At 44.1% G+C, this 26652-nt stretch overlaps 1 protein-coding gene across 3 annotated transcripts in view; it reads left to right on the top strand.

The window, feature by feature from the left end:
* The window catches only part of LYN (LYN proto-oncogene, Src family tyrosine kinase), a 139424-nt gene extending 114188 nt beyond the window's left edge, over positions 1–25236 (top strand). For 2 of the 3 annotated variants that reach the window (XM_003902768.4, XM_003902767.4), the window contains exons 11-13: positions 9713–9866; positions 12907–13038; positions 23425–25236. In XM_003902768.4, coding sequence (XP_003902817.1) covers positions 9713–9866; positions 12907–13038; positions 23425–23627 — 489 coding nt within the window. In that variant the 3' untranslated portion in view covers positions 23628–25236. The remainder of the gene's footprint in view (positions 1–9712; positions 9867–12906; positions 13039–23424) is intronic. The other variant, XM_021942327.2, reaches the window with a different exon arrangement.
* Positions 25237–26652: the final 1416 nt, after the last annotated feature.

Below are 26652 nucleotides of genomic sequence, written 5' to 3' on the forward strand. Positions count from 1 at the left end.
GGTAAAGCACCAGGAAAATCAGATCTTTGTTTTTCCTACTTTTTGACAGGTTTCTCATTTAATTTTTCTCACTGCTTGTCTAGATGACAAATGTTTTCCAAGCAGCCAGTTCTAAGACAGGTTGCATTTTCAGTTCCAGTTTCTCATTTAGGCTGGAATTTCCTGGGGGTAGATTTTAGCTTTGCTTGAGAGATCACATTCAGCCCCTCAGTAAGGTTCCTTTGATCCCTTTTTTCCCTCAGTCATCTGACAGAAATGGGGGTTCTTCTCATTAAAGTGGAAAAAAAAAAAAACAAAAAAAACGTCACCGAGCAAGATAGCCTTGCTTGTCTTTGCCAGTTTCTCAAAAAGCAATAGTAATTAGGATGAACAGAAGAGCACTAAAGCAAGATTTCCAGAGTGAGGTCATCCACACAACACTTCATTATTTGTCCAAAGCATTGCTCATGTTCTCTGGTGGTAGCAGCCGGGTATGTATGCTGAGCAAACAGTCCACAGGGCACATGCCCAGCAAGGCTGGTGATGGTTCAGAGCCTGTGCCTCGGGTGGGAGAGAGCTTGCTGGAAGCCAGTTTCACTGTGTGGGGTGCTGGGGTTGACAGATTTCTCATTGGGCCTTTGAGAAAAGCAGGAAAAGATGAATGACCTGGATGGTCATCACTAGGAAGCTACTAGGCAGGGGCATTATTTGAGCTCTGCTTGGGTTTGTAAAACATAGTTGAGATTTCCCTCTCCATCAAATCTGCATAAAAGAAGTCCATCTGATATATTACCTAGGGCCTTGGTGGTTAGGAGTTTCCCATTTCTGTCGTGGCCACAGGCAACCCCCTTCTCAGTGGGTATATTTGATGACACAAAGCCACAGTCTTTCGTGAGGGAGAGCCCAGTTGCCTTTTCTCGAGGCGGTCCAGGCAGGTGCATGTGGATGGGGCTTGCTGAGCCTACTCACATGGGCACTCCCCATTCAGGAAATAGCAACTTGGACTTTCTGCTTTAACATTGTTAGAGGAGAGGGAATTTAAATGAGTGCATTCCACTCAAATGTTTTCTAAAACTTTGGTCTGATTTAACCAGACCAAAAACTATCTGAGATAGGTCTCGATCAATTTAGAGGTTTGTTTTGCCAAGGTTGAGGACTGTGGCTCATGACACAGCCACCAGAGATCCTAGGAACATGTGTCCAAGGTGGCTGGGATACAGCTTGATCTTACACATTTTAGGGAGACAGAGGTTATAAGCAAAGACATAAATCAGTACACATAAGGTGTACATGGGTTCAGCCCAGGAAGGCAGGACATCTTGAAGCTGGCAGGGGAGGCTGCCAGGCCATAGGTGGATTCAAAAATCTCCTGATTAGCCAGGCACAGTGGCTCATGCCTGTAATCCCAGTACTTCGGGAGGCTGAGGTGGGTGGATCACCTGAGGTCAGGAGTTTGACACCAGCCTGGCCAACGTGGCAAAACACTGTCTCTACTAAAAATATAAAAATTAGCCAGGCATGGTGGTGGGCACCTGTAATCCCAGCTACTCAGGAGGCTGAGGCAGGAGAATCTCTTGAACCCAGGAGGTGGAAGTTGCAGTGAACTGAGACCGTGCCACTGCGCTCCAGCCTGGGTGATAGAGCGAGACTCTGCCTCAAAAAAAAAAAAAAGTCCTGATTGTCCATTGGTTGGAGGAGTTAAGTTTTGTCTGAAGAGTTGTAGTAAGCTTGAGTTAAGGTATGGGAAGTGGTGGTTGTAGAAGCAAAGGTTCTTGTTATGTAGATGAAGCCTTCAGGTAGCAGACCTCAGAGAGAACAGATGTGAATGTCTCTTATGGGACCTTAAAAGGTGTCAGTTAAATCTCTCCCGGATCAGGAAAAGACCTGGAAAGGGAATGGGATTCTCTACAGAATATGAATTTCCCCCGTAAGTGATGACTTTGCAGGGCCACTTCAAAATATGTCAAAGAAATATATATTAAGGTAAAATAATTTGATCTTCTTTAGAACCTGTTATCTATCATGTGATGATATACTAAAGTCTGGTTGGAATTTAGTATCTTATTGCTACAAAGAGTCTGTTCTATTAGTCTCAAGATCTCTATTTTCATGTAAATGCTGGTCATTGATGTCTACACTCCAAAAGGAAGAAGGGCACAATGAGTCATGTCCAATTCCCCCTTCTCATCATGGCCTGAACTAGTTTTTCAGGTTTCTTTGAAATCCCCTGGGCCAAAAGGAGGGTCTACCCAGTTGGTTAAGAGGCTTAGAATTTTAATTTTGGTTTACATATTTTGAACGTCATACCCTGGGGAAAAGTTATTTGCAAAGTAAATAGGACTCTAAATTTTGTATTCTGTCCCCACCCTGCCCAGCATAAGTGTCTATGTAAGTGTGTCTGTGTGTGTGTGAAATCGTACTAGAGATGTGAATATACCAACAAATAGAGACACGCTGGCAGCACTACCATGTCGACTTAAGCAGCTGTGTCCCTAGTGACCTCTGAGATGCTGCTTGGGGTCTGAGGTCTATCCCTGTTTCCACTCTGCCACCAACCCTGACAGCTGGGTTGCCTCCACCTGGAGGAAGTGGCACCTTTTCTCACCTGTTGTGGCCCCAAGGGTGTCTCTGTTGAAGGGTTGACACTTCCTGTTTCACACCAGCAGTGGGGGAGAAAGTCCTGCCCCTTTGGGGTCAGAACGTTGGGTAAGACCTAACTTCTGTCTTTCTCTGGTCCACGTGTGCCTCTAGCTGCCTCAAAGACCTGACTTGTGGAAGGCATCTGTTCAGCTGATTGGCAGTGGAGGAAGAGGCAGACACTTGGTTACTAACTCCTTTTCTTCTCATTGTACATTAGAAAGGCCATTCTGGATGACTGGAAGTCTATCTATCCAGCCAAACAAGATAAGGCTGCCCGTTAACTCAGTAAATATTATTATTAATATGTTCTGTGTACCTAGACTTTTCACTGTGTACAAGATACCGAGAGTTTCACCAGAACCCTCCACCCCCAGGATTTGCTCTCTGACCCAGTAGTTCTGTGCCTCCTCCCAGGACAGCAATGGCCTCGGCACGGTGTTCTGTGTCATTGGCTTCAGGCACAGGCATTTTCAGGAAACAGTTGCCTTGCTCCACGCTCAGAGTTTTGGTCATAGTGCACCCCCACAGGCTCCCTTATCCCTGTGCTCAGTAAACCGCTTTTTAAAAATGAAAATGAAAAACACAGAAACAGCAAAGGTAGAAAATACCATCATATGTTTTCACTGAAGGCAAAAAAAGGAACTAAAAAATGTGCGTTGGCCATGCTATTTGAGCCAAAGAGCATGCGAAACATCAGCACATCTCAGCTTAAGTCAAGAGTACGGAAACCTCACTGACATCGTCTCTTTACATGATTAGTCTCATTCTTGGTAATGGGGATATTTTTTATTTCAGACTTCCAGTAGCTTCACGCATCAACTTTCTAAGACAGAGTTAGACATCAGCACCAGATGAAAGAGGCAGTTTAAATTAGTTCTTTGGTGTCAGCAGGTGGTTCAGAAAGTTGGTGTTTTCTTGTCTTTGTTCACCCCTGGGCCTGACCTTATGATGAAGAGAATCGCGTGGCCTAAGATGAAGAGAATCTCCTCATTTGATTTAGAACCAAAAGATTGTATCGGTTTCCCAAGCCCTGTGAGTAATAGCTCCAGGCCCAGAGCCATGATAGGGAGGGAGAGGAACTGGGGCCTGACACTGTATCCCCTGCCTCCAAGCCATGAGGCCCACAGAGTCCTGACCTAAGTTGCAGGAGAAACAAGCTCAAGCCATGTGTTCCGAACAGTCGATGGGCTAGGAATTCTTCCAAGGTATTTCGAGAACTTTCCTCACCTGCCCCTTCCCTCACCCCATCTCCATAATGGAGCCTCCTCCTCCCTGGCCTGGGCTCCTTATGCTGGCTCCACACGTCTTAATCCTTTTGTTACGCTGAGTTGCATCCGGACTTCCTCTCCAACCATTATGAGGGTAACAGTCCACCTCTGAGGTTGCTCAAAGGCAATATCTTGAGACTAAGATTTTATTGCAATCCTGAAATAGCTTAAGCTTTCAAGCCTATGATCTAGTGCTGTGCTTCTCAAACTTTAAGCTCTGGAGGCTGGGAAATCCAAGATCAAGGCACCAGTAGATACAGTGCCTGGCGAGGTAATTCTTTCTGTGTCCTTACATGGAAGAAGGTGGAAAGGCAAAAAAGGGTCAAACTCTGTGTGAAGCCTCTTTTATAAGGGCCTTAATCCAATTCATAAGGGAGGATCTCTCATGACCCAATCACCTCCTAAAGGCCTCACCTCTTAGTGTGATTGCCTTGGAGATTAAGCTTCAACATGAATTTAGAGGGACACATTCAGATGATAGCATCATGCATTTGCAATCGGGGTAAGATTGCCCCCAAGGGAGCAAAAATTGATCCCTTAGGGGTGAGAAAATCTTAGATACTACAATAGTTTGTGGCCCTCCAAAGTTACCTAATACAACCTTCTTTCCTCATACTTAATTTCTCCTGTTAAGGATGCCTTAACTTTAAATTTTAATTTTAATTCAGTAATTCTTCCTGGAGGAATGATAATGGAAAAAAAGTTTGAGAAACAATGTTCTAAATAGAGACAACCTAAACAAAACTTTGCATGTACTTCCTGAAATGGGAACCAGAACTTGGCCTGGGGAGAGCTTGTGATTCCCTTTCTGAGGGGTGAAATTTGGACTTAACAACAATGAGAAGTCTCTTTTTATCTTCTTAGAGAAGAAATACTCTCTCAATGAAATCTTTGGGTTCCAGAAGCATTTAGTTAACTCTTGGTACTGAGCTCTCTTGTGGGTCTGACATTCTGGAGTGTGGTGTTAGGAACGTGGACTTTGAGGTCAGACATACCTGGTGTAAATGGGAGCATTCCCCTTCACTCTGCGGCTTTCAACTGGTTCTTTAATTTCTCAAAGCCTCATTTGCATCTGTACAACGGAAGTAAAACCTACCTGGTCAATTTGCTATTAAGATGAAACATGAATTGAGTGTAAAGGATGTGAAGCAGTGTTTGGTGTATAGTAGGTGTTCAATTAGTGGGGGGGAAATGGTGGTTATTAATATCCATCTACCTACCCACCTACATATCATCGTCATCTTAGTAAAATGTATGTGGGCAAAAAACAACAAAACAGTCTTCTGAATCAAACACATCCTCTTCTCATCAAGCATGACCAACTCTATGTAACTCCCACAGAAGTCAGGCTTTCCAACCTGCTGGAACAATAGGAAGTGGGAGTCCCTGGGGACAGCTGAGCCTTGCTTTATGTATTTATGTGACAGCTCTTTCTGCAGTGCTGAACGCTACGTGGCCCTGGAAGAGGAAGAAGGTATTCCATGAAAAGTTGACCCTACATTCAATTAGCCAAAGGAGTCTCCGATTTCTTCCTGCTGTTTGAAATAGAGCTGGATTTACTTTAGCTGTAGTAAATAGACCGACTTCAACAACAACAATTAAGGTTTTTAAAAAAAGAAACCAAGGAAGAACAATACACAAAGACCAGGGAAAGAATAAAGAGAATGAATTAATTTTATGTAAGAGGAGAGTTGTGATATTTATGATCTGAAAAGCAAATCATATCTGAGAGCTTTTATTTTGCTCCCATATTCATTATTTATTCTACTTGGCTAATGCTATTGTTTCTAATCTTGCCTTGGTGAACGCTTTTATTACCATTTAGAATCTGAGCTCCTTAAAGCACTCTGGCATGGAAAAGAAGGCCAAAATACACTAGGCTTGTTGCAAGTCTGTTATTATTTCTGAGAATCATTTTTTTAAAAGCACTCAGATTTATGCAAATACGGGATGTAGGTAGGTGTGACAAAAGCCTTACTAACAAGTCTCTGGAGTGCTTTTTGTAATGAGTTGATCATCAAAATCTGTTCCCGAGAAGGAGAGCCATGTGTGTCCTTGCTGCTGTGTGGAAGGCTGGGTCCTTGCCACCGCGCCCACCTGTGTGGCCAATCAACAGCCTTGGGAGAGGGGCCAGCACAAGGTTCCTGGTTGCTATTGTCAACTGCGGTTTCAGGCCCAATTTGGGACTTCAGCCAGCTTTGGCTTCTTTGGGTTCTTGGCCTAGTTTATATATAATTATTGGAATGTTAGGTAGATAAGTGTCTAAGAACTAAGAATTTTTAAAGGCTGCACTACCATGGAGTGGAGCCGGGAGGCTGGAACAGAGTCAGCTGTGACTGCTCAATTGCTGCTCTCTCATCTGGGCTCCCGTAACCAACTCTAGTCTGTTTGAGCCAGGCATGGTGGCTCTATCACCAAAAGCCTACTTGGTTTTTTTTTTTTTTTTTTTTGAGACGGAGTCTTGCTCTGTCGCCCAGGCTGGAGTACAGTGGCCGGATCTCAGCTCACTGCAAGCTCCGCCTCCCGGGTTTATGCCATTCTCCTGCCTCAGCCTCCCAAGTATCTGGGACTACAGGCGCCCGCCACCTCGCCCGGCTAGTTTTTTGTATTTTTTAGTAGAGACGGGGTTTCACCGTGTTAGCCAGGATGGTCTCGATCTCCTGACCTCGTGATCCGCCCGTCTCGGCCTCCCAAAGTGCTGGGATTACAGGCTTGAGCCACCGCGCCCGGCCAAGCCTACTTGGTTATAATCATACACTCCTTTCTTTCACACATGCTCAGCCTGATCTTCGCTCTCCACTTTTCCCAGTGTTATTGGCTCTTTCTAACAAGTCTTGTTGAACTTGGGTTACCAGCAGACAAAAGGAAACAGAGGCAGGGCTCCTCTCTCCCAGCCGCCACCAAAATTGCCACCCCGTGTCATCCGTTTCAGTAGTGCCCACTCTAGAAGGAGCTATCCTGAACTTTCTGACGCCCTCACCATGCCACTCCCTGCTGTTTCTGGGCAGCAGAGGCTTCCTAGAGCAAATCAGACTCGGAGGAGCTCTGCCCTTACCTGATTGTCACCACTGCCCACCTTCTGTTGACTTCCCAAAGAGGCTGTTTGAATCTTTTCCAGGGTCAGGTAAAAGTTGTGCATCTCCCCAGTGCTCAGAGTTTGTGACAGTTGGGAGAAAGGCAGGGGACACGAGGTCACTGCTCTCCGAACCTGCCCTGTCCTTTTCCTGCTATCCGTGTGGTTTCTGCCCTGCTCAGCCCCTGTCCTACTTCTCAATTTCCTCATGAAATCAAGCCTCCTGCTGTGCTCAGTGCCGGGATGCAGGAATGCGCATGCCCTACACCTTCCTTGGGTTCATGTTCCTGTAGAAATTGTGGACAAGTAGTCAGGTGAGGAGCAGGGAGCGCTGGGGACGCACGCACACCTGGCAGGAGAGGGTGTGCCAGGCATGGCTTCTGGGAGAAGTGAAATCTCAGCTGAGACCGGCAGACTGCTTAGATCGGGTGAAAGGGGCAGGGAGGGAATGAACGTTCCACACAGAGGCAGGGGGTGTAGAAGCACAAAGGAGGGGGTCATGGTGAGGAAGTGGAAGGTTGAGCGGGGGCCGGGTCATACAGGGCCTTGGCAGCAGTGCAAAGGAGCTTGGACCACATTCTTTGTTTCCACTCAGAAGCGAAATACTGGACTGAACAGTCTTTGAGACGGATGTAGGCCACACTGATTATTTTACTTGAGATTTTTGTGACCATGAGAATGTCATCTGCCAAATCCCTGCAGTAGTGGGCTAACAAGATAGTATTCTGGTCATATGAAAACCCCAGTCCATTTCCCTAAGGACTTACTTTGTCTCTGATAAGAGGTTTGGTGACAAGTTTGAAGGTTCCAATGTGTACAAGTGAGAATAGAAAAGATATTTTCAGCCCTGGTGGTGTTTATCGACTGGCCAACATGACAACACTGAGAGCATTAAACAGCATAAAAATAATGACAAAGCTATGATCAGCAGCTACAGATGGTTTTTGTACACATTGACCATCTAGGGCAAGTAAAGGGGAGTTCAGGGAAGGCCCAGGGAGCAGAAGGTGAGGCCAGGGATTGGCCTAGAGGGGAAGGAAAGGCAGACCCAATACTAAGGAGCTAATCTTTTGCTAAGCAACGTGGTCTGCAACTGGCTGCCGGAATTGCTTGATCACCAGGGATGCTATTGCAGATGACTGGGGAAAGTCAGATCCTCCAAGCTGAGCCATCTGCAATTCAAGGTAGAATCTGGCAGAATACATTCATTCCTGCGTGAAAAGTTCGAATCAGAGTTTTCTCTAACTGCTTACCAGATACACTACTACTTGGCTTTCTTTCCTTCTTGCCCTTTTTCTTGCTTCTTACTTCCCTCCCTTCCTTCTCTCTCCTTTCTTATTTCCTTCCTTCGTTTCCTTGTTCCTTCCTTCTTTCCTTGCTTGCTTTCTTCCATCCTTCCTTCCCTCCTTCCTTTACTTTATTCCTTCCTTCTCCTTAACATTATAATTTGGTAATGTCTTCCTTAAAAACCTGACTTTGGAACAATACTACACTTTCTATTCAGCAACGAGTAGTAGTTTTGCCTCCCTATGTTGTTGTTGTGTTTAAATCCTGGATTCTTTCCTGCTGTCATACTTTGTCATGAGAGTGAATCTTGCTGGGTGTGGTGGCTCATGCCTGTAATTTCAGCACTTTGGGAGGCTGAGGCGAGTAGATCACCTGAGGCCAAGAGTTCGAGACCAGCCTGGTGAAACCCCATCTCTACTAAAAATACAAAAATTAGCCAGATGTGGTGGCACATGCCTGTAATCCCAGCTACTCGGGAGGCTGAGTCAGGAGAATCACTTGAACCTAGGAAGCTGGAGGTTGCAGTGAGCTGATATCGCGTGACTGCACTCCAGCCTGGGGGACACAGTGAGACTATCTCAAAAAAAAAAAAAAAGAATGAATCTTTGTGATTATCCTGGAGGGAATATGCAGAGAGAACTTGGAGAACCAGTTCCATGGGCTGTTGATTAACCTGACAGAAAGGACATCCTGTTCTTGATAACTCAATAATTTATTTGTATTAGCATGTCACTTTCTCTAACTCTATTTTTAGAGTTGGTTCGGGCTGCCATAATAAAATTCCATAGACTGGGTGGCTTAAATAAGAGACATTTATTTCCCACAGTTCTGGGAGCAAGGAAAGCCCTGGCAGGTTTCGTGTCTGATGAGGGGCCATTTCCTGGTTCATAGATGGCACCATATAGCTGTGTCCTCACATGGTGGAACGGGCAAGGCAGCTCTCTGGGGTCTCTTTTACAAGAGCACTAATCCCATTCGTGAGGGCTCCACCCTCATGATCTAATCACCTGCCAGGGCCCTACCTCCTAATAACTATTGCCCCCGGGTCAGGATTGCAACATTTGAACTTTGGGATGGGGGCAGGGAATGGGACACAAACATTCAGACTGTACTATCAGTTTTCTGATTTGAAAAACTGGCATAATGACATCTATATATCTACATGGATGAATTTAGCAGGGTCTTAAAAATATTCTTCACACATTAGAAAATGTTAAGACTTGTTGCTAATTTTTTTTTTTTTTTTTTAAGGATGACCGTTATTGGAGATTTGGCGGGGGGTGGTCAGTTATTTTAGAAAGGGCTCAAATGGTGATTGCCATTACCCACTGTCTTCAAAACCTGAATGCTCGAAATAGTATACATGAAAAGATTTCAGGAATTCATAAGTTTTCTGGTCTTCCTTGATGGCCCTTTCCAGTCATCTACCCTACATATGAAAATGAGAGCCTATTTCTGTTTTCAGATTGCAGAGGGAATGGCGTACATCGAGCGGAAGAACTACATTCACCGGGACCTGCGAGCAGCTAATGTCCTGGTCTCCGAGTCACTCATGTGCAAAATTGCAGATTTTGGCCTTGCTAGAGTAATTGAAGATAATGAGTACACAGCAAGGGAAGGTATGTTCCAGTAACGATCTTTAGATGTTTTATTATTGTGTTTTATTTTGTTTTTGTCTGTTTTTGACAAAGCAATTGCAATAGTCATCATTAAGAAAAACTTATTTGGTACAACATTTAAGCAGTACCATAATTGTCTGCTTACGGTTCTATTCTAATAGTTTCTAGAAAGTACTCTCTTGATTAACTCCACATGACACTTTTGTTAGGCTTACAAATGCCATCAGTTGTATTTCAATTAAGCAATACAAAACACAAATAGATTCAGCAAGATCAAGATTCTTGTTTATTTTACATTGTTAAAGTTTTCACTCAAACAATGAATATATGGGGCTGTGGAGGAAATATTTGTAACATTAATTCTATGTTCTTTATTCCAGCCTTTTAATTACAAATTAAAACATGAACATTATCATACACACAGAACTAAATATAATGCAAAAAATCTACTTCTTTATTTTCCTACATTCTGTATTATATATGGGAATCAAAAATGCACAGAGAGGCCTAAGTTCCCCAGCTTGTGGCACACTGTCCGGGAGCCGAGCACGGTCGGGACTGCACAGGCCTTTCTTGGGCTAGGATTGCCTGTGCGGTTATGACTGAGGATTCTTATGCTCTCACCCATGAGAGCTGAGCCAATATGTTTGCAGTGCTCACTCTCTTCTGGAAGAAACAAGCACTTTCTTGAAATTCCTGAGCATTGCTGAGCAAGGATTATTATTATTTTATTTTATTTTTTTGAGACGGAGTTTTGCTCTTGTTGCCCAGGCTGGAGTGCAATGGCGTGATCTCGGCTCACTGCAACCTCTGCATCCTGGGTTCAAGGGATTCTTCTGCCTCAGCCTTCCGAGTAGCTGGGATTACAGGCGTGCGCCACCACACCTGGCTAATTTTGTATTTTTAGTAGAGGGGGTTTTTTCCATGTTGGTCAGGCTGGTCTTGAACTCCCGACCTCAGGTGATCCACCTGCCTCAGCCTCCCAAGTGCTGGGATTACAAGTGTGAGCCACTGCACCTGGCAAGATTATTATTATTTTTAAATGACATGTTTGTTATTTCTGGAAGAGGTAATAAGCAGATTGATTTGATTTGTTGAACATCTCCTGCTTCCATCATGTGTAGGATGGTTCCCTTCCTGCCTCAAGCATATGTTCTCGAAAGTGGATTAACTTATCCTTGACCTCAAAGATTATCTCTAGCAAAAAGGCAGGCAAAGGAGAATGATCTAAAGAAAAGGAGTTAAAAAAATAATAGCTAAGGCCGGGCGCAGTGACTCACGCCTGTAATCCCAGCACTTTAGGAGGCCGAGATGGGCGGATCACGAGGTCAGGAGACCGAGACCATCCTGGCTAACACGGTGAAACCCCGTCTCTACTAGAAATACAAATAATTAGCTGGGCGTGATGGCGGGCACCTGTAGTCCCAACTACTTGGGAGGCTGAGGCAGGAGAATGACATGAACCTGGAGGCGGAGCTTAGAGTGAGCAGAGATTGCTCTACTACACTCCAGCCTGGGCGACAGAGCAAGCCTCTGCCTCAAAAAATAAAAATAAAAAATAATAATAGCTAAAATGTATTGAGCATTTATGATGTGTAAATGGGCTTTTCATACATTATTTCATTTATCTTTACAATAATCCCATATGATAGATGTTAATATTATCATCACTATTCCCAATTTACAGAGGAGGAAACTGAGAGATTCTGCAAGTTTTTGAGGTCCCACAGTAAGTGATAGAGCTAAGATTCAAAGCCAGGAAATCTAACTTCAAAGTATCTGAACTAGAATTGGTTACACTGGTTTTATTGAATCTAACAAGCTGAGAGTTTCACAAAAATAACTGTTCTCAGGCAAAGACCATGGCTTAGTGCAGAGCGCATGTTCTAGATCTAACAGCATCCTCTTCCTGGCATATCTCAGGATGACAATAATGTTGCTTACCTTCATTGGTAAGTACCATTCATTGGTACCTTCATTACCATACTTGATTGGTGTTTACACTGTGCCAAGCCCACAGATCAACCCATTTAATCCTCACAGCAACCTAGGAAGGTTTTGTTGTTTCCTCAGTTTACACATGGAAGCACCAAAGCTGCACAAAGACAGCAAGTGACTTGCCAGGATCACACCAAGCAGAAAACAGCAGATGCGGGATTCAAACCAGGGCTGTGGGGTGCCCAAGCCAAGCTCCAGCCATGGTCCTGCCTGCTGTCTCTGCACACTGCTGCTCCAGGCAGGCAGAGGGTAATGCAGGAATGTGTGCCATTGCCTCGCATACAACAGACACCCAGGAGATTCTCTACTGTCCTTACTGTTCTTACTCCAATTTCTAGTTTGTGTTGGGGACCAAAAAAATTTTAAGCCAAGGCATAATAAAGGCAAAAATTTTTTTTTAAGTGGTAGGTAGAAGCCCCTAGCCTTCCAGGGTGCCAGAGTAACAGCCTGTGCCTGAGTCCCTGCCTTCCTCAAGGGGACCCTGCATGTCCCCTTGGGCTGGGTCTGCCTGTCCCCGGTCAGTTGGCCTCACCAGCTCCTTGTGAGAAATGTAGCTTCATCACGAACTCATTCTGTATTTTATACTATGTGTATGTGTTACTTATTCAAAATAAATAATTGAAATTTTAAAAAAAAGAAATCAAAAGAAGAAAGAATGGTCTGGGTGCAGTGGCTCACGCCTGTAATCCCAACACTTTGGAAGGTCAAGACGTGCAGATCAGCTGAGGTTAGGAGTTGAAGACCAGCCTGGCCAACATGGTGAAACCCCATCTCTACTAAAAATACAAAAATTAGCTGGCCGTGGTGGCAGGTGCCTTTAACCCCAGCTACTTGGGACGCTAAGGCAGGAGCATTGCTTGAACCTGGGAGGTGGAGGTTGCAGTGAGCTGAGATCACACCATTATATTCCAGCCTGGGTGACAAGAGTGAAACGCCGCCTCAAAAAAAAAAAAGAAAAGAAAAGAAAGTGTGGGGTCACATGTTCATGACTTTTTGTTTAAGCTTAAGTACCCAAGTAAGAACCACATATCTTCTTCCTTAGGTGCTAAGTTCCCTATTAAGTGGACGGCTCCAGAAGCAATCAACTTTGGATGTTTCACTATTAAGTCTGATGTGTGGTCCTTTGGAATCCTCCTATACGAAATCGTCACCTATGGGAAAATTCCCTACCCAGGTATGGTTTACTTAGCTATTTACAATCAAGTGGTATAAATGAGAAAAAGTCAGGTTGCATGAAGGCATTAAAAAGTAATAATAACTTCATCTACCCGATAGCAAAGAATAAGTGCTTTGAGCCAGAACTTGATTGTCATGGGCCGGGAGTGGTGGATCACGCCTGTAATCCCAGCACTTTGGGAGGCCAAGGCAGGCGGATCACCTGAGGTCAGGAGTCTGAGACCAGCCTGACCAACATGGAGAAACCCCGTCTCTACTAAAAGTACAAAATTAGCCAGGCATGGTGGCGCACGCCTGTAATCCCAGCTACTCGGGAGGCTGAGGCAGGAGAATTGCTTGAACCCGGGAGGTGGAGGTTGTAATGAGCTGAGATCACGCCATTGTACTCCAGCCTTGGCAACAGAGTGAGACTCTGTCTCAAAAAAAAAAAAAAAAAAAAAAAAAGACTTGATTTTTATTTTCACTATCTTTAGCATAAATTGTTCTAAAAGTGCTTAGACACTTCTTTGCCTTCTTATTTTATTGAATGTGTGTTCTTTTTCTGCACTGATTAATTCCACCACATACTAGAATGTTCCTGGCATGGTTGTTGGTATTGAGATGAGGATGGATAGACTCAGGGGCTCCTCCAAGGCAGTCCCCCTGACGGAGGAGGAAACCCACATGGAGACGAGGATTTCCAATGCTTCACAATTGGTTTTGTAATAAGTGCCCTGGAGTCTCTCTCTCTTCAGGAAATAACCACCTTTGTTTATCAGTGCAAGGCCCTTCTGCTCTTTAACATACTGGTATCAGTGAGGGCATCATTCAGTATTTATTTCCAGATTCCTAACACCTGAAGCCTGCAGAGCCAGATTCTGTCCATCCCTCCCTTTTTCCATGGTCTGTGCTGGCATGGTTAAGAAGAGGGATTTCGGCCAGGCGCGGTGGCACACACCTGTAATCCCAGCACTTTGGGAGGCCGTGGTGGGCGAATCACGAGGTCAGGAGTTCAAGACCAGCTTGGCCAACATGGTGAAACCCCGTCACTACTAAAAATACAAAAAATCAGCTGGGCGTAGTGTTGGGCACCTGTAATCCCAGCTACTCGGGAGGCTGAGGCAGGAGAATCACTTGAACCCGGGAGGCCAAGGTTGCAGTGAGCTGAGATCACTGTCTGCTCTGGCGACAGAGTGAGACGCCGTCTCAAAAAAAAAAAAAAAAAAAAAAAAAAAAAACCAAGAAGAGGGATTTCTCCCAGAGCTTTCATATTTTCATTCATGTTTGACTATTAACAAAATGTTTGCATGAGGGGAATTTAAAATTAAGTTTTTAATATTTAAATCATTCTCCTATTCAAAAATATTTGAGTATGCTAGGCACTCTCAGCTGCTAGGATGCCATGGTATCTGCCCATGTCCTTCAGAGTGAATGCTGTAGTGGAGAGAGACTGATGGTTGTCAAACACACAGCCAGCCTGTAGGATGGTGAGAGTGGTGTGGAGCCTGCATGGAGTGGCTTAGGGATTGGCAAGTACTCACAGAAGGGGGTGGGGAGCTGCTGGTTTTATTCCATGGTCCTGGAGCAGCAGGGACTCAGAGATGTGAAGGAGGGAGCCTTGGGCTCTCTGAGGTCTGCATGTCCCCATGGGGAGAGCAGCCAGAGCATGGACTTGACCAACAGGAGCAGGAGGCCAGCGTGGTTTGGGCCTCTGTGAGTATTTGATGGATGGATGGGTGAATGAATGAATGAATGAATGAATGACTCACCTAGGCCATTTGATCTCTAGACAGTCAATGGATGAGAAAGCAGAAGGCTATGGAGCTGGGAGTTAGAGTGGCTCAGGGAGAGACTTACTGGCCATGTGAGAGCAGTCCCTCTTACTCTGCTGAGATGCAAGCCAGGGAAGGCTTTTAGACAAAGCAGCCACACAGTCTGCATGCTCCCATCACTACTGCTGCATGTGGGGATGAGCCACAGAGAAACTGGGGCAGGGACCAGCTGGCAGCTGAAAGCCTTTGGGTGGTGTCTGCCTGCACAGTGGACCGGCAGTCCCAGGAAATCCCTTTAGTGCCAGCGTTTCATCTTCCAGCTGCTCTAGACACTGAGGTTAATGAATTAATATTGCTGCAAAATAGGAAACATATTTCTAATCAGCCCTGATGTCTGATGTTACATATGTCTATCTCCATCTATGCCTACATGTCTTTCTACAATCTGTAGAGAAAGATTATATAGTCAGATTAGGTATATAATCTGACACCTGATAAAATAAACATATAATATCATAAAAGAATGTTCTGTGATACGTGTGGTGTGCTGCATGTGACGTGCCGCCACGGCCCCTGAGGCTTGAGAAGGTGATTGAACCCCTCGCTGGTGGCAAAGCTGCTCTGAGCCCCAGATCCGTGTGCCTCTCAAGACCCCTCAGCTGATGTGAGCAATGCCCAGGGTTTGGAAATATTTGGGGTGAAAAGTCATTGTTTTAAAAAAAGGACCAGCCAGGCGGGCGGCTCACACGTGTAATCCTAGCACTTTGGGAGGCTGAGGCAGGTGGATCACCTGAGGTCAGGAGTTCAAGACCAGCCTGGCCAACATGGCAAAACCCCATCTCTACTAAAAATATAAAAATTAGGCCGGGTGCTGTGGCTCACGCCTGTAATCCCAACACTTTGGGAGGCTAAGGCAGGTGGATCACAAGGTCAGGAGGTCAAGACCATCCTGGCTAATATGGTGAAACCCCGACTCTACTAAAAATACAAAAAATTAGCCAGGGGTGGTGGCAGGCGCCTGTAGTCCTAGCTACTCGGGAGGCTGAGGCAGGAGAATGGCATGAACCTAGGAGGCGGAGCTTGCAGTGAGCTGAGATCGCACCACTGCACTCCAGCCTGGGTGACAGAGTGAGACTCTGTCTCAAATATATATATATATAAATAAATAACTAAAAATAAAAATTAGCCAGGCATGGTGGCACACGCCTGTAATCCCAGCTACTCAGGAGGCTGAGGAAGGAGAATCACTTGAACCCAGGAGGTAGAGGTTGCAGTGAGCCAAGATCGCGCCACTGCACTCTAGCCTACGTGACGGGAGCGAGACTCCATCTCAAAAATAAAATAAAATAATAAAAAAAGAACCAGTAGAAAAATGGTCAGAATCACAAAAATATATTTCTCTCTATATGGAAGAACCCACCAGAATCCATCGACTGGTCTGTTCCCTGATTGGCTTGTCCCTGGAGGGACTGGGAATGTGAGATGTCTTGAGGAGATCTGGATCAGTAAATTTTTTAGGCACGAGAGTTGTATGTTACAAGAGCCTCTACCATTACGTTTATAAACATAAGCAATCCTATTTACTTCACATGAGAGGACTTGATTCATAGAGAGCATAGAAATTGGTAAACATTGCCAAAACATGCCATTTTCCACACTGTTGTAAAACTGCGTTTGGGAGAGAATCCACTGATTAATGGAATTATCTGAAAGTATTTTCTTTACCCAGTAAACTGCTGGCTATGTTTTGTTTGTTTTTAAAGTACTTTAGAAGCTATACAGGCCAGGTATGGTGGCTGATGCCTGTATTCCCAACTTGGGTGGATCACTTGAGGCCAGGAGTTTGAGACCAGCGTGGACAACATGGCAAAACCCTGTCTCTACAAAAAATACAAAAAAGTTTAGCCTGGCGTGGTGGCGAACACCTGTAATCCTAGCTACTTGAGAAGTTGAGGCAGAGAATCACTTGAATGCTTGAACCCCGGAGACAGAGACTGTAGTGAGCCGAGAAGCGCCACTGTACTCCAGCCTGAGCGACAAAGCAAGACTCTGTCTCACAAAAAAAAAAAAAAAGAAGAAGAAGAAGAAGAAGAAGAAGAAGCCATATCATATACTTAGCTTTGTAAAATAAAAAGGAAATAAAAGAAAGCAGGGAAAACAAAAAAGAAAAAAGAAAGTCACATACAAAGCAAACACATTTTTAGAGGAGAAAGAAAGACTAATACAATATACCAAAATGTTGTTAACCTTGGGTCAAGAGATAATAGATTATATTAATTTTCTTCTTGATGAATTTCTGAAATTTCTAATTTTTTTACAGTGATATTTTTATTAAATATTTTATTCTTATCTAAGTAATATATGCACATTTAAAAAGTAGTACAGAAAGACTTTTTTTTTTTTGAGACAGTCTCGCTCCGTCACCCAGACTGGAGTGCAGTGGTGCGATCTCGGCTCACTGCAACCTCCACCTCCTGGGTTCAAACAATCCTCCTGCCTCAACCTCCCAAGTCACTGGGACTACAGGTGTTCACCACCACGCCCAGCTAATTTTTGTATTTTTAGTAGGGATGGGGTTTCACCATATTGGCCAGGCTGGTGTTGAACTCCTGACCTCAGATGATCCACCCACCTCATCCTCCCTGCAGGAATTACAGGCATGGGCCACCGCACCTGGTCACAAAAAGACTTCTAATGAAAAATTGCCCCACACCTGCAGGAGCTCCTCAAAGGAATCTACTTTCAGGAATTTTGATTCCTTATTCTAGCATTTGCTGCATATAGTTCTAAATATTCTACTCATAACTTTTATCTCTTAAGTTTTTTCCACTTATTATTAGAGAAGAATATGGCCACATACTTTTATTTTTCATTTATTTGTTTATTTGACAGGGTCTTGCTCTGTCACCTGGGCTGGAGTGCAGTGGCATGATCATAGCTCACTGCAGCCTTTAACTCCTGAGCTCAAGTGATCCTCCCGCCTAAGCCTCCTGAGTAGCTGGGACTACAGGCGCATGCCACAACACCCAGCTAATTTATAAATTTTTTGTAGAGACAGGGTCTCACTATGTTGCCCAGGCTGGTTTCTAACTCCTGGGTCAAGTGATCCTCCCTCCTCAACCTCCCAAAGTGCTGGAATTACAGGTGTGAGCCACCATGCCTGACCAGCCATATGGTGTTAAATTCAAGAGATACAAAGAGGTATAAGCTGAAAGATCCTCCACTCTATTCCCAGCCACACAATTCTCTCCCCATAGGCAACCAGTGTTCTCAGTTTCTACTCTAGAGACATCCTATAAGGAGAGGCATACAGTTTTGCCCTAGTGTCTGGTTTATTTCACTCAGCATAACCCTCAAGGTCCGTGAATGGTGTGGTCCATGTCTTCAGCCTCTCTCCTCACTCCTGGTCTTCCATACCATGCTTTCCCCACCTCCACTTGGGCCCAGCATTCCCTGCATGAAGCTTCTCCATTGTTTCTCCCAGCATTCACCTGGGCACTGCCAAGTGGGCTCCAGGTACTGTCCTGCCCTCGGCGCTGGCCTCCCTCCCTCGTGGTGTGTGCTGGCCACACAGTGTGCACCTTCCCGGGGTGAGTTGGGATGGGCCATCTTGCCTGTTGTCAGTGCCCCTCTCTGCAGGCATGATGGTTGCACTTTCTTCCTCTTGGCTCAGACCACTTCTTCCTCTGGCTGCCAGGTGTCTCTTAGCATCATCAGAGATGGAGTTTAAGTTTCTATTTCTTGTTCTCTTTTTTGTTTTGGGATGAATTACAGGAAAAAAAAAAAAGTGGGGAGGAGGCAAAAGATCTTTACTTCATTATCTGAAAACCAAAACTATGATTATATTTCTCTATAAATTTTATACAGAAAAAAAGAGGGATCTGGCTGGGCATGGTGGCTCATGCCTGTAATCCCAGCACTTTGGGAGGCCGAAGCAGGTGGATTTCTTGAGGCCAGGAATTTGAGACCAGCCTGGACAACATAGCAAGACCCTGCCTCTACAAAATAATTTAAAAATTACCAGGGTATGGTGGTATGCACCTGTAGTCTCAGCATCTCAGGAGGCTGAGGTGGGAGGATCACCGAGCCCAGGGAGTTTGAGGCTGCAGTGAGCTATGATCACACCATGTACTCCAGCCTGGGCAACAGAGTGAGATCCTGTCCCAAAAAAAAGGTGGGGGTGTCTTGTTGGGTCCTGATTGGGGTCTTGTTTTGCTTTGTTTATACAAAGCGAAAGGTTTGAAAGTGAAAAAATTTTCTGAAGCATCATGTCTTTTCTGGCTGTTTCTGACTGGGTATATCTAGCATCTTGATGCCAGCTGAATGAGAATCAAAAAATGTGTCCTGCCACAAACACTCACCGTGATCACAAGCAAAACTCAGAAAATAATAATAGTAATCATAATTTGCCCTTTTGAAAGGAGTGTGATTGGGTGGGAGACTGTAGTCCCAGGGTATCTGGCTCTTCCTGATACACACGCGCAGGGCCCCTGTGTGACTGAAGATTGTCATAGTTTGTGGTGCAGCTGGGCTCCTCCCTGTCGCTAGCTGTCTGTTCCTTTTCTCTGCTGTGCCACATTTTTCTCTTTCTTCTGCTCCTTTACCAACTTGTAGTCTCTGCTGATTTCTACCCACTCCAGATGCCACCCCCTGCTCCCCACCACCTCCTTCTAGTGAGGACACTGTCCCGACTGGGCTGTGTGTCATTTGAGGACAACGCTGTGTCTTAACTATCTCTGCATGTCTCAGAGCTCAGTGCTAGTTCATGACCTGCAGTGAGGACTCAGTAAGTGCTTGTCGAAAGGAGGAAGGATGGAGAATGAAACTGTGTTCACCAGCCAATGCCAATGGGTGATCACCAGCCAATGCCAATGGGTGTTTACTTTTTTTAACTTAGCAACAGGCCAACGCCAACTATCACATGTAATCTTAGGGTCTGGTTGAGGTCCCTCTCCTCTTCTATTTCTTTCTTTCACAAGACTTGTCATTTAATACCGGATGTCATTTGTTGCTTTACTTGTACATAAAAAGATAGGCTTCAGATTCCATTCTTCCAGTTCTTCTTATCAAGTCGAATTCCCCGAACAGGGTGGAGCATGTCCAGCCTTTGCCAGCATCATCGAGAGTCCTTCAGAGCTAGGAGAACATACTGGAACCAGGAAGAAAAAAACCTGCTGTGGGGCTAGGGTGACCTAGAAAGCTTTATCTTCTGCTGTGGCTGCATTCTGACCTTTTATGCAAATGAAGTTTCTCCAGGAAGGAAGTGAAAGAGATACTCCAAACTGAGTTTGCAGGTCCAGTTGCTATTTATACCATACTGGATGTTAGTCCTCCCACCACGATCCCAGAATTTCAGCCAAGAAAGTAGAAGTATACACAGATCTTTCTCCTGAAATTTATCCAAGTGAGCTTGGCTAGTTAAAAGAACCAGAGCAATGCTGAGGTCGTATCATTTTACAGAGACTAAAACTTCCAAATAAAGAGGATGATACAAATCTGTCTTTGGCTTTGAGCAATGAGAATCAAATGAAGTCTTTTACTTAGAAAATTCTAGTCACATAAATATTTGAAGATAGACTCAGAATTAGACTTAGGAAAATTGATTTGCTGTATAAATAATTCTCAAGAGATCTGAATCATTATAAAGTTTGTGTGGATCTTTCAATTTCAAAAACAAGGGCTCTTCCAAGACAGAAATGATCATATCTTCTTTCAGGGGTTTAAATTCAGGAAAGGTCACTGTGTCCTTAGATGAAAAAAGGTAAGTTAAAGGCAGAGGATCTCAAAGTTCACTGGCCATAAGGCATTGTGAGAAATACACAGAAACCTACTCTGTATATAAAGCAAATCTTTCATAAAACCATATTGACCTTTCCTATGTGCAGTGCTTTCTGACCTTTTCTGTTTTATTCTGTTATAATTCATTTTTTAAAATACTGGTAGTTGGCTGGATGCGGTGGCTCCTGCTTTTAATCCAGCACTTTGGGAGGCCAAGATGGGCAGATCACTTGAGGTCAGGAGTTTGAGACCAGCGTGGCCAACATGGTGAAACCCTGTCTCTACTAAAAATATAAAAATTAGCCTGGCATAGTAGTGGGCACCTGTAATCCCAGCTACTTGGGAGGCTGAGGCAGGAGAATCACTTGAACCTGGGAGGGGGAGGTTGCAGTGAGGCGAGATCTCACCACTGCACTCCAGCCTGGGTGAAAGAGGGTGACTCTACCTATAAAAAAAAAAAAAAAAAACTAGTAGTACCCTAAAAAAATCAATTTGTTGATCCCAAATGCGGATAGTGCCGCGCAATTTGGAAAACACTGATTAGAGAATACATTCAAAACAAGGTTCTGTTTCAAATCTGGTAAAAACCATTTCCCCTAAAGCTGCCACTTATTTCGAATCCTTCCAGTGACCACGGATGGTAAAATATACAGCTTTGAAAAAGAGATAGCTATGGAAAGGAAATTAGTTGTGATGAATGCAGCCCCTCTCATGTGCCAGAAATTGTATATACTTTGCGTGAAATACAGTCTTCTCTAGAGTTCACATCCTACAGAACAGGGTATCCACAAAATATGCAAAACATACAGGTGTGGATAGGTACTGCTAGATAAGGATATAATTAAAGGATTAATCTCCTTTATCATGCAGGAAAATGTTATTATTATAATCTTTTTTACCCCTTGAAGCTATTCTCAGGATCAAAGATTGACAGTTCAGTTTCTGAATTACTCTGAGACATTTGACCACATTTAAAAATCCTCTATTACCAGGCCTTTTGCAGAGCTCTAGAGGAGTAATGAGCACCTTACTTCTCTCCTGGAGGTCAAGAATATGCAAATCCAGAGTCAGAGTGAGCTGTCACTCTGGCCAGGTACTGCAGATTGGAACAATTAACTGTGTCTGTGAAGTAGCTCCACTTGAGACTATGATTGGGGTTCAGTTTTCCTCCTCAATTAATATCTTGCTCTTAAAAGACAGTGACATCCACGAGATATGTAGTACAAACTACAGACAAGTGTCCTTCAGATTAACTGAACCATCATTATTTTCCAAATTAATCCCTACGTTTTTAACTATTTGGCAAGCATGTAATCAATTGGTCGGGCTGACTTAAGGATGTTGACTTTAAGTAAATGAAAATACCAATTATTAAATGAAAAGCCAATTTTTGAAAAATGTCTGTATAAGATAATATATGGTAAAATTTGTTTTTAATATAAATACACTACAGGTTGAAGCTGAAAGAATGCTACCCCGCAAACGTAATTAAAGTTAAGAGTTAGGATTGAATTTAGGGCCGGGCGCGGTGGCTCAAGCCTGTAATCCCAGCACTTTGGGAGGCCGAGACGGGCGGATCACGAGGTCAGGAGATCGAGACCATCCTGGCGAACATGGTGAAACCCCGTCTCTACTAAAAAATACAAAAAAAAAACTAGCCGGGCGAGGTGGCGGGCACCTGTAGTCCCAGCTACTCGGGAGGCTGAGGCAGGAGAATAGCGTGAACCCGGGAGGCGGAGCTTGCAGTGAGCTGAGATCCGGCCACTGCACTCCAGCCTGGGCGACAGAGCCAGACTCCGTCTCAAAAAAAAAAAAAAAGGATTGAATTTAGGTGACTTATGTGAAATGTCAGGCAAGTCCAATATCCTTTTGTTATTAAAGAGAACTTGGCTGTGGCTCCTACTTAACAGATTTTGGCAAACTGAATGCTGTCTTGATCCCCTCCATACTAAAATTTATTTATTGAGTTGCTTGCAGAAATTTCCTTAGCTTCTGTATTAGTTGGCAAGGGCTGCCATAACAATACAACACACTGGGTAATTTAAACAACAGACATTTATTTTTCCAGGGTTCTGGAGTTTCAAAGTCCAAGGTCTAGGTGCTGGCCGGGTTGGTTTTTCCCGAGCGAGGCCTCTCTCCTGGACTTTTAGATGGCCGCCTTCTCTCTGTGTCTTCACATGGCCTTTCCCCTGTACTAGTCTGTGTTCTAATCTCCTCTTATAAGAATATTAGTCATATTGGATTAAGACCCACCCAAATGGCCTCATTTTATTTTATTTTATTTTATTTTATTTTATTTTATTTTATTTATTTTTGAGACGGAGTTTTGCTCTTGTTGCCCAGGCTGGAGTACAATGGCACGATCTCGGCTCACCGCAACCTCCACCTCCTGGGTTCAAGGGATTCTCCTGCCTCAGCCTTCCCTAGTAGCTGGGATTACAGGCATGCGCCACCACGCCCAGCTAATTTTGTGGTTTTTAGTAGAGATGGGGTTTCTCCATGTTGGTCAGGCTGGTCTCAAACTCCTGACCTCAGGTGATCCCCCCACCTCAGCCTCCCAGAGTGCTGGGATTGCAGGCATAAGCTACCGCGCCTAGCCATCATTTTAACTTGGTTACCTCTATGAAGGCTTTATCTCTAAATATGGTGCAGTCAATTCTAAGGTGTACTGAGGGCTAGGACTTCAACCTAGGAATTTTGGGAGGATGCCGTTCAACCCCTAATAGCCTCAGTAAAGCTTGTTTCAATCATGGTTACAGGACGTCAGGAGCAAAAAACCACTGCAGTACTTGACCCTCTGCCAGCTTTCTAAACAGCATGATTTTTCTTTTTTGTTTTTGTTTTTCCCACCCTAGGGAGAACTAATGCCGACGTGATGACCGCCCTGTCCCAGGGCTACAGGATGCCCCGTGTGGAGAACTGCCCAGATGAGCTCTATGACATTATGAAAATGTGCTGGAAAGAAAAGGCAGAAGAGAGACCAACATTTGATTACTTACAGAGCGTCCTGGATGATTTCTACACAGCCACGGAAGGGCAGTACCAGCAGCAGCCTTAGAGCACAGGGAAACCCGTCCGTCTGGCAGGGGTGGCTGCCTCATTTAGAGAGGAAAAGTAACCATCACTGGTTGCACTTATTATTTCATGTGCTGGGATCTTCTGCCGTGCCTGGATCCTGAAATAGAGGCTCAATTACTCAGGAAGAACACCCTCTGCATGGGAAAGTATTCTGTACTCTTAGATGGATGCTTCACCCAGTTGCAACTTGGACTTGTCCTCAGCAGCTGGTAATCTTACTCTCCTTGACAACGTCTGAGTGCAGCCTTTTGAGAAGAAAACACCTATTCCCTCCAAAAATACACCCAGCTAGCTCTATGTTTACAAATGGACATAGGACTCAAAGTTTCAGAGACCATTGCAATGAATCCCCAATAATATCAGAACTAAACTCACTTATAAAGCTAAAATAACCAGATACATAGCATGACATTTCTTTGTATTTTTCTCTCTGCTTTGGCTTACTTGTTAAAAAAAAAAAAAAATTACTAATCCAACCTGTTAGATTTTGCAGGTGAAGTCAGCAGCTTAAAAATGTCTTTTCCAGATTTCGATGTGTTTTTTTTTTCCCTACCTCCCAAAATCTGAGACTGTTAAACATTTTTCTCCCATGAACACTGCTCAGACCTGCTAGACATGCCACAGGAGTGGCGTGCACATCTCTGTCTCTTCCAGCAGGAAGAGCCCGTGAGCACACACAGCTGCCGTGCCGTGCAATGTGCACCCGAGGGCACCGGGCTCACCTGGACCTCCCAGGAAAGGGAGAAGAGCTTCAGAAACTGCTCTGTGTTTAGAAGGAATATTTTTAAGGGTCCAGCTTTTTCATTTCCACAATTTCCTATATCCAGATTTGTTTTGACAGTGTAGTTTGGAAGAACTAAGATTCTAATCTCTGAAGAACCTTATAGGGCCTTCTAAAACATAAGAGTTTCCTTTGTTGCTTCAAAGATTTGAATATTATGTTAAAGATCAAGTATTAATTTTAGTTGTACTCTAGAAAGTTAAAGTGCCACATTTGGGGCTATTTTTATGATTCAGCAATCTTTTCTAAATTGTGTAGCATGTGTATAAGACTATTTATACCCAAGGATATGAAGGAACGTAAGTGACTAGGAGGCTCTAGTGAGCCATGGTGGCGGGAGGTTCAAGCCGTTTTGTTTACTAAATTTTTCTCCTGTAAGCTTTGAATGGAAACTTCTGTATCACATTATGTGTTTCACTTATGCTGTCGTGTATATACCTAATATTTCTATTTTTGATTTTATTTTAATACACCTCGTCCAATAACATCTCAAGCTTTTTATTTGTGTTTACATTTTCAGCTGTGGTCAGTGTAAAAACTGGTCATTAGTTGGGAGTGGGGTGGTTAGAAGTGATTCAATAGAGCTACATACTTTAAACTTGCCCAAGTTCTACCTCCTTCCTTTGAGCATTTCAGATTGGAGAACCAAGGCGTTGATCACCTCAACATCTGAACATCCGTTTATGGGGGCCAGATAGAATTTGTTTTCAAATAGGCTTAACAGGCATCATTAAAATTTCATTCTGTGTGTTTTGTTTAGGCTTGAGGTGCTTAGAAGATGGGATAAAATATTCTACTTTTCTCTAAATTTTAACTTCGTTTCCTATGTGATTTTTTAAAAATGTCCTTTCTAAAATATTCTAAAATTATTGATTCACAAGTGCCATGTTCACAACGATAGAATATTATCATTACATAATGTCTGCACAGTTGGTCCCTGGATTCATGGTGGTAAGTTTTCTGTGTACACCCCCTGCTCGCATTTTATTTCAGAACCACAAGTATTACCCAATATGTTACATGGAGTGGAACTATAAAGAATCCCTAAGGCAAAAAGAAGTCTCTAGAAAATGACTAAAGTTTTTTTTTTTTAGCATAACAAATTTATTTAAAGAAAATTATTAAATTTGTCTTCACCTTGTTTTGCTTCTCCCACTTCCTCCTTCCTCTTCTTACCATTTTCCACTTGACTTTCCCTCTCAATCAAGCATGTGATCCTTCCCTCCATGTGGGCCTGTCACCAGCTTGGGCCTCATCTCTGGTGTCCATCATGTGTGGAAGTCACATGTTCCCTTGATGAACAGCACACACAGTCTCTTTCCTTAGCTATAGGTTTCCAGCCTCCCTGTGACAGACAGGCATAATGAGGGGCTGAGTAGGTGTTTGTAGCATTTTAGGGTCTCCAATGGTGTGCAAAATGGCTCATGTCATCACACCTCAGGTTATTGTACAGAACTGGAAAGACAGAATCCGTACTCCCTACCTCCAAGGTTCTGACTTAGCTGTTGTGCAGTGGGGGATGTATGTCAGTCTATTTTAAAAGCTTCCCCAGTCAACTAGACTTAGTGGCTCATGCCTGTAATCTCAGCACTTTGGGAGGCTAAGGCAGGAGGATCGCTTCAGCTCAGGAGTTAGACACCAGCCTGAGCAATATAGCAAGTCCCTGCCTCTACAAAAAATTTTAAAAATTAGCTAAGTGTGGTAGCACACACCTGTGGTCCCGGCTACTTGGGAGGCTGAGGTGGGAGGTTTGCTTGAGCCCAGGAAGTCGAGGCTGCAGTGAGCCATGGTCGCACGACTGCACTCCAGCCTGGGTAAGAGTGAGACCCTGTCTCAAAAAACAAACAAACAAACAAACAAACAAACAAACAAACCAGAACCAAAAATCCCTTCCCTGGTGAATATAATGTATGCTCAGTCTTGAGAGTTACCACTTGGTTTGACCCATATTGCAAAGCCCAGCCTTCTTTTTTCTCAGATGGTTTCATTTCTCAAAGGGGAGTGGAAGAGAAGGAAGGAGGAAAAAAATGTGCCTTCCTTCCGGTGAACACGAAGCTCACTGAACCTGAAGGAGACTCACAGGCTGGAAACCGGTGTCCTTAGTAATAGGGGCCACATGGGGCTTCCGTGGCTCCTCCAGGCATCCCTCCCGAGGTTCTGCAGAATCCCCTTGCAGAAAGTACTTCTGATGAGCCACTGGGAACGTGTACTGTCCAAGCCCCAT

The sequence above is a fragment of the Papio anubis genome, chromosome 8 (assembly GCF_008728515.1).
Source record: "Papio anubis isolate 15944 chromosome 8, Panubis1.0, whole genome shotgun sequence".
Lineage (NCBI taxonomy): Eukaryota > Metazoa > Chordata > Mammalia > Primates > Cercopithecidae > Papio > Papio anubis.